Raw genomic sequence first — 21,446 nt, 5'->3', positions numbered from 1 at the left:
AATTAGTTTTTGTGTGTGGTGTCAGGTATGGGTCCTTTAACATTTTTTTTTTTTTTTTACAGATGGAAGAGTCAAACATTTTTAGGTAACCTTTCAAAAGCTATTTCTTAAGTATTAAAGTTCAGTTTAAAGACAATTTTCTTGTTTTCAGATGCTATCTTAAGTATCCCCTTTTACTGTTCTTAAGCATTTATTATTATGCATTTATTATTATGACAATTATTTTATTACGGGGGTATGTATGAGGGGTATTGGGTTCTGAGATATTAATCACGAAGAGATTATTTAGTGGATATACCCATCAACCCTTTTTTAAAGCACTGTCAAAAAAACAAGGCTCCAGGAATTAACTTGATACCAATTGAGATGTTCCAACAAATGGATGCAGCAAGGGAAGTGCTCGCTTGTCTATGCCAAGAAATTTGGAAGACAGCTACCTGGCCAACCATCTTGAAGACATCCATATTTATGCCTATTCCAAAGAAAGATGATCTAACCCAATGTGGAAATTATTGAACAATGCCATTAATATCACACACAAGTGAAATTATGTTGAAGATCATTCAAAAGGGGCTGCAGAAATAAATGGATGTGATAGAAATGGTATATCCCACCATATACTAAATACTAAATTTATGATTATAAATTCACAAATGCCACTCCCTTAAATGAAAAAAAAAGAAAAAAAACCTAAAATCTTTAGACCCAGATAGTTCAATGGTAATTTCTGTTAAACTTTTAAGGGAGAAACAATACAAACATTACACAAGTTCTTTCAGAAAAGAGAATAGGGGCAACTCTTCCAAAAATTGTTGTATGGATCTAATATAAGCCTAATACCAAAATTTGAAATATACATTATTGGAAAAAAAAAAAAAAATGACCAACACGTCTTTAATGCTCATGTATTTACAAATCTTTAATAAAATAAAATAATAGAAAATTTAATCCAGAAACACTAAAAATAATTATCATAATCAAGTGGGATTTATCTCAGATATATAGGATTGGGTAAATATTGAAAAATCAACCATATTAAAATAAGAATAAAGGAAAAGATGTTATCATATTGGATTCAGAAAAGATTCCTGAGATTTTTTTTCATATTTCAATTTCTTTTCCTTTATAATTAAGAAAGCTTTTGACCTGATCATATTCAGAGTTTTTATGATATATTAACATATCTTAGTAATTATTTTAATATTTATTTTTAATAATAATTTATATTATAATAAATTAATACATTTATGATATATTAATATTTTTCTGCTATAACATTGTAAAATGTTTACTAGTCTCAGCATCTTTTTTTTGTCCTTTCTTCTCTCATTTTTCTTTCTATAAACCAAAAGCCAAGTACCTTAAAATACAAGTTGTACGTATTTCTGTGCAGATGAATTAGGTAACACTGCCAAACCTGAATGGAGAACCCACGCCACGGTTTCCTTGTTATCCCTCAAAATGTCCCCGTCTGCTGGTAATTACTCCTGGAGAGAATTTATCTACAGAGTACCAGTCAATGCATGACACATGAAATTGTGTGTTTTGGAGAAGACTAATCTAACATAGCCCAAGGGGTATTATTAGTGTTTAGTGATAAAATGAGGATAACATACTGAATATATAGTATAATTGATACACTATGTAAGTAGACATATAAGTAAACATTTTAAACACAAAGAAAAATTATTGGAAGAAAATACATCAAAATATTAAAAACAGTTTTGAATGAGCTTCATTTTCTTTGAATTTTGTTGTATTCTATGCTTTTTCTAATAAGCAATGCTTTATTCCTATGATAGTATCATACTTAAAAGTATAAAAAGAATTCAGTGTAAAGAATGTACTATCCTACCATTGGTAGTCAACTACTCGGCCTTTGAGTTACAGAGTAATTAAGCGTTTCTCTAAAAAGAGTTTATCTAACATATGTGGAGGATCACAAAGGAAGACTAAATCATCATGGTTCTCATTATGTCTCTTCTAAAGGAGTAGGCAACAATCTGCTACAAGCCTAGTGTGAATATATTAGTCCTTGAGCTTTTGTCTTTGGAAAGGTGCCAAGCAATGTCCCTTGGAAATTAGTCCCCAAGGAGGATGGAATGTTGCATTCTCAGCAACTCCCAGTATATGAAGTGCCCTGGAATTAGTAGGGTGAGAGGCAAGGGATATTCAGCTCTGCTTAACTTCATAGTCGCTCGCAGGTATTTTTTAGAGGTATAACTTCCTCTCAAATTTTGCATTTGACAAGGAACTGAACAAAATTCAAAGATTGATTTACCTCAGAAAAAAATGCATGCACAGAAATGTAAAAATTATGCATTTGAAAGGAAAACAATATTATATCACAGAAATTTTCATCTCCTTGAAGGCTTTATTTTACTTTATTTTTTTGAAGAATACTTTGAGCTTGACAAAATTCCAGAAAGGTAATATTTGAAGAAGAAAATTTTCACCACGTTTGGCTCACTGTAAGTATTATTCTCAAAATTACAGGGTTTTAGGTCAGATCATGCAGCCCTGGTGGTGCAGTGGTTATACGCTCGGCTGCTAATCAAATCGTCAGCAGTTCAAATCCACCAAGTCAATCCGTGGGAGAAAGACGTGGCAGTCTGCTTCCGGTAAAGATCTACAGCCTTGGAAACCCTGTGGGGCACGTTGTACTCTGTCCTACAGGGTCACAGTGAGTCGGAGTCAACTCCACGGCAACGGGTTTTGGTTTCGTTTAGGTCAGATCAAATCAAATGGAGACATCTACATACGCCTTACCATAAGTGACGCTAGGGTTTGTGGAAACAGACTTACGGAGTTGGTGGAATCAGCTGCATATGAGCAATTGTTCATATTTTGGAACTATAACTTTCAGAAGGAATTTTATTTTAAATAGTCAAGAAAACAAAATGTCTTCTAGAAATGAATATTCTGTGGTCTCCAATTTTAATACATCACAGTAAAGACTCCAAAGGTTGAAGTTTCCAATCTGTTGTATTAAATGATACTGAAAGCAAAAGGACAGTAAATGATGGATTAAAACTTTGTTTCTATCACTTCTTACTACACGTTTAGAATTTTTCTTCAGGTTGCCGAAATTAATTATAATTAAGAACATAGTGTTATGAGCATGCTTTTTGTAGTAAACCTAACATGGTAGAATCACAGAGCCAACATTTACTCGCTTTTACTTTGGATAAATTACTTAAACTTCTGTGCCAATTTTCTTATCAAAAAATGTGAGTAATAATAACACCTATGGCATGATATTTTCATGGAGATTAAATGTGTTAGGAAAGGGAAGCCTTGAGAACACTGGTCATTTCATGCTAATTACATATGTTACTTTCTGATTATATAACATTCCAATGTCCATTTACACCCCTATTTACATATAGCAATGCAATTGATTTTGCTCGGTCATATTTTGTAATCTACTCTGTATTACCAATTTCTAGAAACACAAAACTGTTTTTTTTTTTTTTTTTTAATGCCAGATCATTTATCCAAACAAAAACCTGTTTGAAGTTAGTGATGCTAAGTATTAATCTTCTACAGTTTAGAGAAGTTGCATACTATGAGTAGAAGTAATAAGACAAACGTGTCTGACTTCATCCTCATGGGACTGACAGACTCTGAAGAGATCCGGCTGGTCCTCTTTACTCTATTTCTCCTGATATACCTGGTTACTCTGCTGGGGAATACAGGGATGATACTAATAATCCGCTTGGATCTCCAGCTTCACACCCCCATGTATTTTTTCCTCAGTCATCTGTCATTGCTTGACCTCAGCTACTCGACGGTCATTACTCCTAAAACTTTAGAGAACCTACTGACTTCGACCAAGGATATTTCATTCAGGGGCTGTTTCGCCCAGATGTATTTTCTTGTCTTCTTGGGTGCCACAGAATGTTTTCTTCTGTCTTCTATGGCCTATGATCGCTATGTAGCTATCTGTAATCCTCTACAATACACAGTTATTATGTCCGCGACACTCTGCAGCTCCCTCATCACTGCATCCTATGTGATTGGCTTCATTGACTCCTTTGTCAATGTCCTTTGCATGAACACATTGCATTTCTGTGACTCCAATGTAATCCATCACTTTTTCTGTGACACACCCCCAATTTTAGCCCTGTCCTGCACTGATACACACGATACTGAGATCATGATACTCATTTTTGCTGGCTCTACCCTAATGGTGTCTCTTATCACAATTTCTGCATCCTATGCATCCATTCTCTCCACTATCCTGAAAATCAGTTCCACTTCAGGAAAGCGAAAAGCCTTCTCTACCTGTGCCTCTCACCTCCTGGGAGTCACCATCTCCTATGGTACCATGATTTTTACTTATTTAAAGCCAAGTAAGTCCTACTCCTTGGGAAAGGATCAAGTGGCCTCTGTTTTTTACACGATTGTGATCCCCATGCTGAATGCACTCATTTATAGTCTCAGGAACAAGGAAGTGAAAAATGCTGTCATTAGAATTACGCAGAAGAGAGAGAGCACAAGGCATGTAAGAGGACAGTGATGTTCCCTATTTAATCTCATATTTTCTTTCTTTCCTACTAGGTATTTCCTTGGTCTTTCTCTCTAATAACAATTTCATCTTTTAGTTGGCCTCTATTTCTGTTGAACTATTTTTTTTTAGTTGACTATATATGATCTTGGACATCTCTAGCCATATATATATATATATATTTTTTTTTTTTAGAAATCTATATAGTAATTGGAGGCCAGGAAATATGAGTCAAACCTGTGGTTTAAATTCATGTACCTTTAAGGAAAATTAATGTGCAAAATAAGAAAATACGGTATCATTTTTTAAACTGTATTGTACCAACCTCCATGCATATCCAATTTCAGAGAATTTAGTTATGGGTAATGAAGCCCTGGTGGTGCAGTGGTTAAGAGCTCGGCAGCTAACCAAAAGATCAGCAGTTCAAATCCAGCAGCTGTTCTTTAGAAACCCTGTGGGACAGTTCTACCCTGTCCTATAGGGTCTCTATGAGGCAGAATGGACTCAACAGTAACGGGTTTGGTTTGGTGATTTTTTTGTTTGTTTTAAATTACATTATATCAACCTCCATGCACACCCAATTTCAGAGAATTCAGTTGGGGATAATAGCTACATTTTTGGCACAATGATAACAGTTTCAGAGATCAATTTATGCATTATACAGAGGGATGTATATATAGCTCAGTGATTATGAGCACTTGTTTTTGAGTTAGACATTCCAGGGTAGATTCCAGGTCAGCTACCCATTTAGCTGTATGACCCTTAATAAGTTACCAACACTTTAAGCCTCAGTTTTCTTAACTGTGAAAAATAAATAATTCCTGGTCCATAGAGTTATAGTAAAGTTTAAATCTGCAAAAATGCATTTCGTGCAGTACTTAAATGGTGCTCATTATCATTAGAATATATGCATCCTTGCAATATTTAAGGAGGCCTGATGGTAGAATGGTTAAAGCACTCAGCTGCTAACCAAATGGTCGGAAGTTCTGACCCACCAGGCACTCTGCGGGAGAAAAATGTGGCAGTCTGCTTTTGTAAAAATTCACAGCCTTGGAAATCCCGTGGGGCAGTTCTACTCTGTCCTATGGAGTCGCTATGAGTTGGAATCAACTAGAAGGCAGGGGGTTAGAGTGCAATACTTTGAATGCACAATGCCATTTGTTATGAAGAATTTTCCTGGTGTTTTGTAAATTACTTTTAAATAACTTAATTGATACACACACAAATAGCTTAAAAAATAAAAACAAAACAAAACAAAACTCAGCCTTTCACATTTTTGGACTTGTAATGAAGTTTTTTTTTTTCTTAATGAAGTAGATATTGTAATATAATTAAGTATAGAAAAATGGTTTACATTAATATTAAAGAAAACTTGGAAAACATTCAAAAATATTAAAGAAAATAGAGAGGAACTAATCTTTCTTGGTATGTTCCTGTTCTTACTAATACCGATGTATGTGTATGTATTACACACAGAAACAAAAATTCAGTATTCTTTTGCATCTTTCTGCTTCCACTTACTTGTGTTATATTTGTTAATTGCTTTGTCATTTAAAACTTTGAAATGAATATGATCTTATCACGTGAGAAAATCATCTTGCAACACTTTTGGACCTGGAAAGTTGTAAATTCATCAGGTTAAAAACCTGCATGCAGTGAGGTATCGTTGGTGTAAACTTGCAGAACACTTGAAAATCCTACATTTCTATGATTGTCAACAAGCCTCAATACATTACTTCTATTGGACTTTTGTCTATTTCAAAAAATCAGTGCCTTCACCCTGATTTCTATAGGCTAATTATGTTCTTTAAAAATAAATTTTCAAAGTAAATGCTTCATTCACTTGTCTTAAAACTGTCGATAGGGAAAAATTATAAAGCTAAGAATTGACGATGAATTCAGGATTAGGGCATCCCATATATTTTGATCAAGTAGATTGCTAAACATCTTTTTTTTTTTTTTTTAATGTCCCCTACATATCCTACGATTGGGGTTTCAATTTTCTCTATTGTTCAAAGATTATTTCAGAAAGTATTTTTTTCATTTTCCATGTATTAGATTTTTAATTTCCATAATGGTTACTTCATATGTTGTTTCCATTCAGGTCATATCTTTATTATTATTGTCTTTTTAATTTATATTAGGGTTTCCTTTTAAAAATTATACTTTGTTATTTGTGTTAAATTTGTTTATTTAGATGTTTAACATGAAGTGTAATCTCTGTTTTAGGATTAAAAACTAATTATTTTCCACTATTTGAAAACTGTTCATTGATTTGTTCAAATCCTGCAAATCAACGTTACGCTCTTCTACTTTCTTAATTTATTAAAAAAAAATGTGCTTTGTATATCAATACTGTATAGAATTATTTCATTACAACTTATTTCTACTTTGAAGCATTGTCTGGAATCTCTCTCTCTATTTACGTTAGACATAAGTGGTAAGCATTTTTTCAATAAGAATTTGTTGGCTTGTTTCTAATCTTGTAAATGCATTGTGTCTTTTCTTATATTTACGTGTTATTTCCATTCTCTGGTCTTTTCTGTAAACTACATTTGGCTTGCTTTCATTTATGTATTCTTTTATATATCCTGTAGATCTGTATTGGCAACAGATTCTACTATTTTGTAGACAACACAAATCTCAAGAAATGCTTAAAAATTAACTCAGACTACACTACCATCTTTATAATACAATATAAAAGTAAAGAAAAAAAATATATAACATTAAATAAGAATAGTATAACCTATGGGCAATATGACTTAGACTATCTGTATTTCCCATCTCATGTTTCTACTACATAAGTGCTTTCCAAGTTTTATGTACTATTTGTTCTTATGTATTTTTAAAACATAATTTTCTTGTTCATGGTACTATGCCAAAAATCTATGCATGGTAAAATTTCAACTATTTATGTAGTAATAAAGACAATAAGACTGGAATAGAGCATGACAAAATGTGAACATTTTCCAAGTGCATTTTATTTCCAAATAATTGATGAATAGATAGTAGTATGAATGTGCATGGCTTATCTTCACAAGCTAATTCTCAGATTTAAATAAAAACGAAACAATTGCTATCAACTTTATTCTGATTCATAGTGATCCCAAGTGTGTCATAGTAGAACTGTGCTTCATAGTGTTTTCAATAGCTGATTTTTTGAAAGTAGATCTCCAGCCCTTTCTTCTGAGGTGCTCTGGGTAGACTTCGACCTCCATCCTCTCAGTTAACCATTTGTGCCACCCAGGGACTCCAGCTTGAAGCTGGGTAATAGCAATATTCACAACTTAATTTTAGGTAGTGGGAAGCCATCCTTCTACTTGTTCATATTAAAACTAAGAAAACATCCCTAGGTTTTCTTTTTATTTCACAAAACTCACAATCAGTCCTTCAGCATATCATGTTGATTCTACCCACAGTATACGCTCAGAGTTTGACTACTTCTCAATGCCTCCTCTGCTACGGCCCTGGCCCAAGGAACTATTATATCAGCCTTCATTACTGCTGCATCCTCTTAGTTTGTCTCTGTTCATTCCCTTACTCCCCTTGAATCTAGTTTCAAAAGTACCGTTTTTCTTCTCGAACTTTGCAAGACTACCTAGCATACTAAGAGTAAAGGCCAAAACACTTAAAAGAGCCTGAAGTACAACATGATCTTGCCCCTGCTTCTTACCTCTGGGAATTCACCCTTTACTGTTCTGTCATACTCACTTCGTTTTGGCCACATTGACTCTTTCACTCCTCCCTGGACACATCAGTTCTGATACTGCCTAAGACTTTCCTGTCTGTTCTTCTTCATTTAGAAATTCCCCCCCCCCAGATAAATGCTTGATCTTTTTTTCATTCTCTTTCTAGTAAGACCATCTTGTCCCATCACTCTTCTTGCTTCATTTTGTTTTCCATAGCACTTATCTCCATTTGGAAACCCTGGTGGTGTAGGGCTTGAGTGCTACGGCTCCTAACCAAAGGGTTGGCAGTTCAAATCCACCAGGTGCTCCCTGGAAACTCTCTGGGGCAGTTCTACTCTGTCCTATAGGGTCACTATGAGTTGGAATCGACTCGAAGACACTGGGTTTGGTTTTTTTTGGTTATTTCCATACTCTTATTGAAAAATTGCCTTAGCAAGGCTTGAAAGGCCAAAGTCATCAACCTGTGTTAGAATCGATGGTTAAATTTTAAAATCATGCTTACATGAAGTATAAATTTTACCTAACACAAAAGTTACTATCAAATTCAAAGCTCACAGCCAAACACTAGGTCCAAATGAAACTTTCTTTTCCTTGAGGAGTACGTGCACTGAGATGCAAATTCCCTTCAAAAGAATGGCCTTTTATTCCTATAGTAGTACAAATGTAGTTTGGGGCTAACAGGCAAGCTTACACAATATTCTCACATCATACCTATTTTAGTTTTGGAAAATCTCAAATTATACATCTTTCATTACACAGTTTATGTATCTGGCTCCCATTCACCACTGTGTCATGCTTTATAAATTCACGCACTCCCAGTTTCCTGATAGTCAATGATCTATTTTAATAAGGTATTTTTACTTGTTGTTTTCAAGTTGATTCTGACTCGTGGCAAACCCACATGTTTCAGAGTAGAACTACAATCCATAGGGTTTTCTGTTGTTGTAATCCTACTAAAATTCCCCTAGGTGGCACAAACCAATTGTCCTTGACTACTAACCTAATTTTTTTTTTTTTTTTTTTTACTAACCTAAAGGTTGGTTGATTGAATTCACTCAGCATCTTTGCAGAAGAAAGGCCTTGCAATCTGTTCCATAAAGATTACAGCCAAGGAATCCCCTCGGAACATATCTACTCTGTAACACTTGATGTCTCCATATGTCAGAATCAACTTCACTGGCACCAGGTTTTTCTTTTTTTTTTAACTTTATGGAAGTAGGTCTCTAGACCTTTCTTCTGCAGCACCACTGGGTGTATTTGAACCACCAAACTTTCAGTTAGTGCCCAAGAGCAAACTATTTGTACTACCTAGAAACTTTCTGTTGTTGTTGTTGTTAGGTGCCCTAGAATCAGTTCCAACTCATAGCAAACTTCTGAACAACAGAACGAAATACTGCCTGGTCCTGAGCCATGTCCACAACTGATGTTATGCTTGAAGCCATTGTCGTAGTCACCGTGTCAATCCATCTTCTTGAGGGTCTTCCTCTTTTTCGTTGACACTGTACTTTACCAAGTACGATGTCCTGCTCTAGGGAGTGATCTCTCCTGACGACATGCCCAAAGCATGTAAGACATACTCTCACCATCCTTGCTTCTAAGGAGCATTCTGGTTGTACTTCCTCCAAGACTGATTTGTTTATTCTTTTGGCAGTCCATGGTATATATTCAATATTCTTTGTTAACACTGCAATTCAAAAGTGTCAATTTTTCTTCTTTATTCCTTATTTATTCTCCAGCTTCTGCATGGATATGATGCAACTGAAAATACTATGCCTTGGGTCAGGCGCACCTTAGTCTTCAAGGTGACGTCTTTGCTTTTTAACACTTTAAAGAGATCTTTTGAGGCAGATTTGCCTAATACACTGCATCTTTTGAGTTCTTGACTGCTGCTTCCATGGCTGTTGATTGTGGAGCCAAGTAAAATGAAATCCTTGACAGATTCAATCTTTTGTCCATTTATTATGATGTTGCTTATTGGTCCAGTTGTGAGGATTTTTGTTTGCTTCATGTTGAGGAGTAATCCACACTGAAAGCTGTGGTCTTTAATCTTCATCAATAAGTACTTCAAGTCCTCGTCACTTTCAGCAAGCAAGGTTGTGTCATCTGCATAATGCAGATTGTTAATGAGTCTTCCTCCAACCCTGATGCCCCATTCTTCTTCATATAGCCCAGCTTCTTGGATTATTTGCTGAGTTTACAGATTGAATAGGTATGGTGAAAAGATACAACCCTGACACACAACTTTACTGACTTTAAACCATGCAGTATCCTCTCGTTCTGCCTGGACAACTGCCTCTTTATCTACGTACAGATTCCTCATACGTTCTGGAATTTCCACTCTCCACAATGTTATGCAATATTTATTATGATCCACACAGTCAAATGGCTTTCCATAGTCAGTAAAACACAGGTAAACATCTTTTTGTTATTCCCTGATTTCAGCCAGGATCCATCTGACATCAGCAATGATATCCCCAGTTCTGTGTCCTCTTCTGAATCCAGCCTGAATTTCTGGCAGTTCCCTGTTGGTATACTGCTGTAGCTGCTTTTGAACTATCTTCTACAAAATTTTACTTGCATTTTTTATGATGTTAATGATATTGTTCTATAATTTCCTCATTCGGTTGGATCAATTTTCTTGGGCATAGGCATAAATATGGATCCCCCTCTTCCAGTCAGTTGGCCAGGTAGCTGTCTTCCAAATTTCTTGGCATAGACAAGTGAGCACTTCCAGTACTGCATCCGCTTGTTGAAACATCTCAGTTGATATTCCATCAATTCCTGGAGCCTTCCTTTTTGCCAATGCATTCAGCGCAGCTTGGACTTCTTCCTTCTGTACCATTGGTTCTTGATCATATCCTACCTCTTGAAATGGTTGAACATTGACTAACTCTATTTGGTATGATGGCTCTGTGTATTCCTTCCATCTTCTTTTGATGCTTTCTGCATTGTTTGATATTACCCCTATAGAAACCTTCACTATCGGAACTTGAGGCTTGAATTTTTAATTCAGTTCTTTCAGCTTGAGAAACACTGAGTGTGTCCTTCCCTTTTCTATCTCCAGTTCTTCGCACATGTAATTATAATGCTTTACTTTGTCTTCTCAGGCCACCGTTTGAAATCTTCAGTTCTTTTACTTAATCAATTCCTCCTTCAGCTTTAGTGGCTCAATGTTCAACAGCAAGTTTCAGAGTCTCTTCTGACATCTATTTTGGTACTTTCTTTCTTTTTAATGACCTCTTGCTTTCTTCATGTATGATGTCCTTGATGTCATTCCACAGCTCATCTGGTCATCTGTTATTAGCTTTCAATGTGTCAAATCTATTCTTGCGATGGTCTCTAAATTCAGGTGGGATATACTTGAGGTCATTCTTTGCCTCTTATGGACTTGTTCTAATTTTCTTCAGTTTCAACTTGAAATTACATATGAGTATTGATATATTCCACAATTTCCCCTTAACTTTGAAGAGACTGATGATGTTGAGCTTTTCCATTGCCTGTTCCCACAGATGTAGTTGATTTGATTCCTGTGTATCCCATCTGGTGAGGTCCATGTGTATAGTCACTGTTTATGTTGCTGAAAAAAGATATTTTCAATGAAGAAGTCATTGGTCTTGCCAAAGTCTATCATGTGATCTCTGGCATCGTTTCTATCACCAAGGCCATATTGTCCAACTACCAATCCTTCCTTGTTTCCAACTTTTGCATTCCAATCACCAGTGATTATCAATGCATCCTGATTGCATGTTCAATTGTACTGTAGAAGTTGTAAAAATGTTCAGTTTCTTCACCTTTGGCCTTAGTGGTTGGTACATAAATTTGAATAATAGTCATCTCCTTAGTTAATTGGTGCTGGTATAACAGAAATACCACAGGTGGATAGCTTTAAAAAACAGATATTTATTTTCTCAAGGTCTAGTAGGTTACAAGTCCAAATTTAGGGTGTCAGTTCCAGGGGAAGGCTTTTCTCTCTTTGTCAGCTCTGGAGGAAGGTCCTTGTCCTCAATCTTCCCCTCGTAGAGGAGCTTCTCAGGTGTAGGGACCCCTTGTCCAAAGGGCATGCTCTGCACCTGGTGCTGCTTTTTTGGTGATATGAGGTCTCCAACTCTCTGCTTGCTCCCTTTTCCTTTTATCTCTTGAGAGATAAAAGGTGGTGCAGGCCACATCCCAGGGAAACTCCCTTTACCCTAATCCTCTCAACAGAAAATTAAAATCACAAAATGGAGGACAACTACATAATACTGGGAATCATGGCCTAACCAAGTTGATACACACATTTTTAGGGTGACATAATTCAATCCATGACAAAGTATTAACTGGTCTTCCTTGTAGGAGTATGGATATTATCCAATCGCTGATAGCCTTGTACTTCAGGATAGATCTTGAAATGTCCTTTTTTTGAGGATGAATGCAATGCCATTCCTCTTCAAGTTGTCATTCTGAGCACAGTAGGCCATATGATTGTCCAATTCTAAATGACCAATACCAATCCATTTCACCTCATAATGCCTAGGATATCGACGTTTATGCATTCCATTTCATTTTTGACCATTTCCAGTTTTCCTAGATTCATACGTGGTACATTCTGTGTTTTTGAGTAGTGCCACATCAGCAAATGAAGGTCCCAAAAGTTTGACTCCATCCATTTCATCAAGGTTGACTCTACTTTAAGGAGGCAGCTCTTCCAACCTGGAGGGCTCGTCTTCCGGCACTATATCAGACAATGTTTTCACTGGTTAATTCTTTTCAGAAGTAGACTGCTGGTTCCTTCTTTCTAGGCTCTCTTAGTCTAGAAGCTTAGCTGAAACCTGTCCGCCATGGGGACCCTGCTGGTATCTGAACACCTGTGGCATATCTTCCAGCATCACAGCTACACACAAGCCCACACAGTAGGACAAACTGACAGACATGTGGGGGAACAACTCTGTAGACAAGGTATATCGTCTATAAACTTTTTATAGGAATGGCAGTCCCTCCATTAGCTTTTCATTAATCACTAATTAACACTGTACTGTTTACCAAGAGGTTTGTTTGGGTGCATGGACATTAGCCTATTTACAAATGGATTTGATTGAATCCATTTATTCCTTTCTAGTGTCCTGGTTGAGACAAAATGGGTGCAGAGCTCGTGTTAAACCTTTCTTCCCATGACTGCAATATGAAAGATCACACTAAGAGGAAGAAAAGAGAGAAAGATAGAGACAACAAAAAATACAGAAGGAAGCTGAAGAAGAAAATATAAAAACAAACAAAAACCTCTAATATGCTTAGAGATGTAAAATTTCATTTTCACCCTGAATATAAAAGAAATACTAAATGAACAAAGACAATTCCAGAAATTTAAACATGTAGCATGAATTAAAAATGATTGGAGATTAATAAAGAATCTTAAAATGTTCCATCAAAGTAAAACAAAAAGATGAACAAATCAGAAAGAAAATAAGAGATTCAGTCAAGCAGGTTCAACATCTGAATTGGAGTAGCTTCAAAAAGAGACATTAAAAAATATAAGAGGGAGAATTCCCAGAGAATTGATTAAAGGCACATTTGCAGACCAGAGAGAATGATTCCCCATGTGTCTGGTAGAATACTTGAAAATTGTCAGAAAACTTTAGAAGAATGAGGAAATGGGAAAATTCTAAAAGCTTCTGAAGAGAGAGATGTGGTCTTATTGAAAAAATCAGTCAGAATACCTCTGATTACCTCTCATTTCTCAACAATAATATCTATAAAACAAAGGAAAAAATTCCAAATTTTTATTCATCTAGACCAACAATGGTGTCATTAGGGTTAGTTTCACCCAGTGCCGAACTCATGGTGTCACCCCCTCCCTCCATGGGCGGGCTGGTGGGAGAACTGCCTCCCCATGGATGGAGCTGCCCAAAACCTTCCCCACTCAGGACCAGGCACCACGCTGAGCTGCACCATCCCTCCCACATCCACCTCCCACATCTGCCCCTCACAGCTCCCCCCCACTGGCCTGTCACTGCCAGTGAGTGTGCATGCTGGCGAGCCTCCATGCTGCCACTGAACAGAGAGGATCTCCACATTGAGATATTGACAACTTACTACACTGGGTGGTGGGTGACACCAAAATTAGTGAAACCACTGCCGTGTCAGCCCCTCTTGATGAGGTGTCAGCCTGCTTACCACCTCTGCAGAACCTGGAGAGATTTTGGTGTCACCGCCTCTGCCAATGTCAGGGGATGTGGTTCACACATCACCCACCCAGGCCCCTAGTGATGCTACTAAAGTAGAAAATTTTTAAAGGATTTATTTGATTTCCCTAGGAGATTATTTAATGGGTTACCCATTTTTTTTTTCTGGTGTGAACCTTTTAAGAAGTATCCATTTCATCAAATTATCAAGCATATTAGCAAAAAAGTCATTTATAATATTTTCTTATCATTCCATTAATATGTGTGAGGACTATTGTGATATCTCTTCTTTCATTCCTGGTAATAGTAATTTCTGTCTTCCTTTTTTTTCTTTTTGCTCAACCTGATCAATCTATTAACCTCATAGAGATAAATTTTGATTTCTTTTTTTTTTCAAATTTATTGATTTCTGCTCTTATTTTCTTCCTTTTGTTTGCTTTTATTTTTATTTTCTTTTTTGGCCAAAGCTTACCCTGTTGATTAAAATCTTCCCTTGTTTTCTAAAATAAGTATTAATTCAATAAATTCCTTTTAAAACAGGGACTTAAGTACATCCCACAGATTGAGAAATGTTCTATTTTCATTTTCATCCAAATAAAAATATATTGTAATTTCCCTTAAGATTGCCTCCTTCACTCATGGATGATTTAGAAATACACTGTGAGCATTAACCATTTGCCCCATCCAGCAACAAATTATAAAATATGTGAAGCAGATTTCCGTAGTGATTTCTTTTATCTATGGATTTTATCAATTACTGAGAGAAAAATGTGCAAATCTCCAGTTATAGTCGTGTATTTATATATTGCTCCTTTCCATTCTAATAATGTTTTCTGCATGAATTTTGAACTTCCATTGGTACACAAGTTTCAAATTTTTAGCTCTTAGGGATAAACTGAGATTCCCCCCCAACAATGGAACAACTGCCTTTATCCTTGTAATATGCCTTTGTCTGGTCTACTTCACTGTTCTCACCAGTGCAATATCTACTTGGGATTCTAGTTCTGAACTTTGAAAATGTTACAAAACATCACTTCAATTGAAGATAATCAAAATACATATTTTAAGGTGCTGTGGCTTCTAATTGTGTAATTTTCATAAGATAAAATATTGCCCATATTGCATCTTTGAAAATTAGTATTTTGGAGAATATCTTTGTGCTGCTGTAACAGAAATACCACAAGTAGATGGCTTTAACAAAGAGAAATTTATTCTCTCACAGTCTAGGGGGCTAGAAGTCCAATTTCAGGGTGCCAGCTCCAGGGGAAGGCTTTCTCTCTCTATCGATTCTGGGAAAGGCCATTGTCATCAGTCTTTCCGGGTGGAGGAGCTTCTCAGTGCAGGGATCCCAAGTCCAAACGACACGTTCTTCTCCTGGCTTTTGTTTCTTGGTGGTATGAGGTTCCCATGTTTCTCTGCTCTCTTCACTCTATGTATCTCAAAAGTGATTGGCTTAAGACGCAACCTAATCTTGTAGATCGACCCCTGCCTCATCAACATAATTGCCACTAATTCCAGCTCATCAACGTCATAGGGATAGGATTTACAACACATGGGAAAATCACATTAGATGGCCAAATGGTGGGTAATCACACAAAACCAGGAATCATGGACTAGCCAAGTTGACAGTATTTTGGGGGGACACAATTCAATCCATGACATTCCACACTTTGGCCTACAAAATTCATGTCCTCACCACATGTAAAACGCATTCACTCCATCATATCATAGCAAAAGCCTTGAATCAACTCCAAGTCCAAAATCCAAACATTCCTATTCATCTGTGAAGTCTAGAATACAAGTTATCTGTTTCCAAAGTACAATTGTGGAACAGCCGCAAGCTATACATTTCCATTACAAATGGGAGAAATTAGAGGGAAACAAAGGATAACAGGCACTAAGGAAGTCAACAGAACACATTACATTAGCTCTCAAGGCTTGAAAATAATTCTCTGTTCTCTGAGACCATTTACACAATGACCCTGCCCTCAAGACTCTAGGTATTGGCCACACATTCTGGATTCTGAGTGGAGCCCCCTTGGCCCTGGGCTTCAACTCTGCCTTCCAGGCCCACTGGAAGGGCAACTCTGCTCCCTTGGCTTTTGGAGGCCCCATTCTTCTACTCCATCTGAGTTGCCACTCCACCCTTTGAGACCCCAGAATTCTTGGTCATACCCTTTGGGATTGAGGTATCTCTGCTTCCTTTGTTCCTTGTCTTTTCAGCATGTGCTTCCTGGTCCCTTGGCCTCTTGGCCCTTTGGGCCTCTCTTCCCAAGTTGCCATTCTTGGGAAAGTGTTCCAAAGCTCTGTATCTCCACCAGTAAGCACCTGGAGGCACCCCACTTGGCCAATAAACATACTCTGGAAGGTGCTCAGCTCTCTCGCTTCATGGATCAGCAAGCCTAGCTCCACCAATAAGTTCTTAGAGGCACCTCACTCCACCAGGAAACCTCCTTCGCAAAGGCACTCAGCACTCTCGCTCCCTGAGTCAGCTCCAGCACCATCACACGCTTGTGTGGTTGTGCCACTTCCAGTTCTCTGTTACGGCTGGTTCTCTACTGCTGCTGGTTTTCACCATTTACAGTTTTAAAACCACTTCCATATTTTAGGTATCTGTTAGAGCAGCACCCCACTCTCTTGGTACCAAATTTCGTCTTAGTTATCCAGTGCTGCTATAACAGAAATACCCCAAGTGGATGGGTTTAACAAAGAGAAATTTATTCTCTCACAGTCTAGGAAGCTAGAAGCCCAAATTCAGGGTGTAGCTTCTAGCGGAAGCCTTTCTCTCTCTGTTGGCTCTGGGGGAAATTCTTTGTCATCAGTCTTCCAGTTCAAGGAGTTCTCAATGCAGGGACGCTGGGTCCAAAAGACACACTATTCTCTTGGTTCTTGTTTCTTGCTGTTATGAGGTCCCCAGTCTCTCTGCTCATTTTTCTCTTTTAAATCTCAGAAGAGATTGGCTTAAGAAGCAACCTAATCTTAGTTCAGAACTCAACTTACTCTTAAGAATTGACTCTTAAAGGAACATTGTTTTAATTATAATATTCTGATGACTTTGTTGTGGTTGAGTCACATGTTAGGCACCACAGATGGGAAGAGAGTGACTTTCGTTGAAAGAAAAGGAACACTTCATTCTCAATGACTCTCAAATAAAAAATCTTGAAACAAAAACCAATAAATGAATGAAACTTGGCATAAGCAGGACAGAGCTGCCGTGATGTGGGATCTTTTTTCATTTCCTGGGCCTTGATCATTGGGCTTTTGAGGAACTTTGAGGAACAATGCCCAGTGCAAGACTGTTCCTCACATGTACTGAATAAAGGTAGAACTACAAATCAACCCAATGGCAACTAACATAACAACAGAAATTGAACTAAGATCACTAAAGGGTTTCCCAAAGGTGGGCTAGTTTTTCAGATCTTGGAGAAACCACACATAGTAGTCAGTTGTAGGTTATTCTCTAAGTTATATCTTTAGTTGTTTTTCCTGGGCTAGAAGGATACTCTCAATAAATATTACTATCTGGTTTCTCAGTATCACTATAATAACTTGAATTGTGGTGTTGGCAAGGAATATTGAATATATCATGGAAATTCGGAAGAACAGACAAATCCATAATGAAGGAAGCGCAGCCATAATGCTCCGTAGAAGTTAACGTAGCTACGCTTTGTCTTGCTTATGTTGGACACATCCTAAGAAAAGATCAATCACTAGGAAGGGACAACATGTTTGGTAAAGTAGAGGGTCAGCAAAAATGAGGGAAAACCTTCAAGAGATAGACAAGACACAGTTGCTGCAACAATGGTTCAAACAGACCAAAGACTGTGAGGATGGCACAGGATCAGACAATATTTCATTCTGTTATACATAAGGTCACCAAGAGTAGGAGCTGACTTGACAGCAACCTAACAAATAACAACAACAAAGTCTTAGTATGCAATTCCTGGAGGGTACGAATGTTTAATACACCCAGCCAATAACCAAAAGTTTGGATGTTGAGCTTAGCCAGAGATGCCTCAAAAGAAAAGCCTGGCGATCTACTTCCATAAACTCAGCCATTGAATAACCTATGGAGTACAGTTCTACTGAGACATACATGGGGTCACAAGAGTTGAAGTAGGCTCAATAGCTATTGGTTTGGTTTAGTCTCAGTATATATTTCATATTTTCAAAAATGATGGAGTCAATTCCTGAGACTGGGCAATATCAAAGAAAAACTTTAATAATAGAATAAAAGTTTATGGTATTGAGCCAAACATGGCAAAAGACATGCTCAGAGGATGCATGGATCTGAATGTGTGAGGGCACAGAGGGCAAGTAAAGTAACCTTTGGTAGATTCTTCAGAGGGATTCCAGAGTGAGGAATTAAACTTCCAAAAGAGTGCTGAGTAATTGTTATAAAAAATGTGAGGCTAAATTACATCATAGAGTTTTGAGAGCATCATCATTATACCAAAATCTGTTGAGGTAGAGTTGATTTTGGCCCCTAATGACCTTTTGGGACAGAGTAGAACTACCCGGTAGAGCTTCCAAAGAGCACATGGCAGATTTGAATTGCAGACCCTTTGGTTAGCAGCCGTTACACTTAGCCACTACGCCACCAGAGTTTCCATCATCATTATAGTAAGTGAAAATACAGTTATACAAATACTAATCATTCCTCAATAAATGTTTAATATGGATCATTTTGAATACAGTCATAGGTATATAGAGGTAAAATTTATTTGCACTTGTAAAATTCTGCATTGAAAGATTAATGGTTTACATGACAATGTTCTAGGACATATGGACACTATTAACTACAAGCAAGACATTTTCTTTGATAATTTAGAATAGAAATATGGACTAACATCTAACATTCTTTTCAGTTTTACTCAATGCTAAAAATGTATTTTACAAACCAATTTCTCTCAAACAATTTTTTCATTGCTTCTTTTACATCTTTGTTCCTTAAGCTATAGACGATGGGATTCAGCATGAGAATCACAATGGTGTAGAATACAGACACTATCATGTCATGGTCCAAATCATAGCTGGAACTTGGTCTCATATACATGAAGAGGATTGTGCCATGATAAATTGACACTCCAGTTAAGTGAGAACCACAAGTTGAAAAAACATTTTGCCTCCCTTCAGGAGTGTGCATCCTCAGAATGGCCAAAAAAATGAAGCCATAGGAGATCAGGACAATCAGAATGGTGAATACCTCAATAGAAGCCACAAAGTAGAAGAGCAGAAGCTGGTTGATGTGAGTGTCAGAACAGGATATAGCAAGGAGTGGAGGGATATCGCAAAAAAAAAAAAAAAAAAAATCACAAAAGACTTGTCTAATTTCATTGGATGCACAGAAGGAGAGGCTAAAAGTCACAACTGTGTGTAAAGTACCATGCGCAATACCACCAACATATGAAGCAGTGATGAGTGGCACATAGACTCTGGGTGACATGTTAACTGAATACAGAAGTGGGTTGTAGATTGCTACATAGCGATCATATGCCATTGCTGCCAAGAGAAAGCATTCTGTGGTCCCAAAAGTGACAAAGAGCAGCATCTGTGTTGCACATCAATGAATGAAATGGCTTTATTGTCTGTCAGGAAATTGACCAACATTTTGGGGGTGAAAACTGAAGAACAGCAGACATCCAAGACGGATAACAAGCACAGAAAATAGTACATCGGATTGTGAAGTCGGGCATCTGCTGTGACTAATAAAACCAGCCCCAAATTTCCCAGTAGGGTAAAAATATAAGTTGCAAAAAATAGCAAAAAAAAAGGTAGACTTGAAGCTCAAAGTCATCTGTGAAGCCCAGCAATGTAAACATGGTGACTTTGGTGATATTCTTCAACTGAGTCCTGTATGGCTCTACCGCTACTGACAACACCGACATTTCAGTGGCTGTGTCTGGGCCCTAAATGCAACATTCTGATACCCTGTGGACACAGAGTGTACCCAATTACATCTTCATCTTTGTTTCTTTGAAGAGGGTAATAACATCCTACAGGCAGTGGTGGGATGTTGTTGTTGTTAACTGCTTTTGAGTTGACCTCCGACTCATGGTAACCGCATGCACAACAGGATCAGACCTCTGTGATCCATGGAGTTTCTATTAACCGATTTCCGGAAGTAGATCGCCAAGCCTTACTTCCTAGTCCATCCTAATCTGGAAGTTCTGCTGATGCCTATTCAGCATCACAGCAAATGCAAGTTCTACTGACAAATGGGCAGTGGCTGCACTTGAGGTGCTTTGGCCAGAAATCAAACCTGGGTTTCCCATATGAAAGGGCAGAATTCTACCACAGAACCACTACTGCCCCCTAGAGATGGGATAGGCAGTGACAAAGGGGTTGAGCCCCAAGAACACCAAACCCTTTGCCATCCAGAAGATTCTGAGTCATAGCAACGTTACAAGACAGGGCAGAACTGCTGCACAGGGTTTCCAAGGAGCGGCTGGTGAATTTGAAGTGGCGACCTTTTGGTTAGCAGCTGACCTCTTAACCCCTACACCGCCAGGGCTCCATCTGGTCCCATGTGGATGCAATTTTCTGATTATATATAAAAGAAATGGTTTCATTGCTTTGTTAGTCAAACCTGTCATGTTAAAAGAAACAAACAAAAAACAACCACACAAAAAAAAAACTTGCCAACTTAAGTGGTTCTCAAAAATGCAAAATCTTATGATTTTCAAAGACCAATGAATAGAGGAATTTAAAAACCCAGAAACCTTATAATTGAAAGTACACACTAGGACACTAGCCCAGAATTTGCTGCAGTGTGCATCAGCACCTTTTCTTAATGTCCTCTATTGTAAAATGAGAACAACAGCACTAGCCACTTACAAGATTGGATTACACTTAAATGAGAAAAACTTTGTGAAAAAGATCTAACTTTAAAATTTTCTCAAATACTAGAGAATAGGACAATTTAGACTTACATTTCAAGTTGTTTTAAAAGGCAGTCTCTGTCACGAAAGGAGAGACTGGAGGGAGGGAGCGGGCTGACTCAATAGGGGGAGAGTAAGTGGGAATATGGAGTAAGGTGTATATGAGCTTACATGTGACAGGCTGACTTGATTTATAAACTTTCACTTA

General features: G+C 37.4%; 1 protein-coding gene and 1 pseudogene across 1 annotated transcript; one reads left to right on the top strand and one right to left on the bottom strand.

The window, feature by feature from the left end:
* Positions 1-3,568: 3,568 nt before the first annotated feature.
* LOC100657119 (olfactory receptor 8H1-like) lies at positions 3,569-4,612 on the top strand. Its single transcript, XM_003422973.3, has one exon. It carries the CDS (start codon positions 3,569-3,571, stop codon positions 4,520-4,522), a length of 954 nt encoding a protein of 317 aa, XP_003423021.2. The 3' UTR covers positions 4,523-4,612.
* Positions 4,613-18,728: 14,116 nt separating this feature from the next.
* LOC111748976 (olfactory receptor 5T17-like) lies at positions 18,729-20,245 on the bottom strand (annotated as a pseudogene).
* Between the last annotated feature and the right edge of the window lie 1,201 nt (positions 20,246-21,446).

Source organism: Loxodonta africana, chromosome 7, assembly GCF_030014295.1.
Source record: "Loxodonta africana isolate mLoxAfr1 chromosome 7, mLoxAfr1.hap2, whole genome shotgun sequence".
Classification (NCBI taxonomy): Eukaryota; Metazoa; Chordata; class Mammalia; order Proboscidea; family Elephantidae; genus Loxodonta; species Loxodonta africana.
Note: the sequence above shows the minus strand (reverse complement) of the source record. Positions and strands in the feature narration are given on the sequence as shown.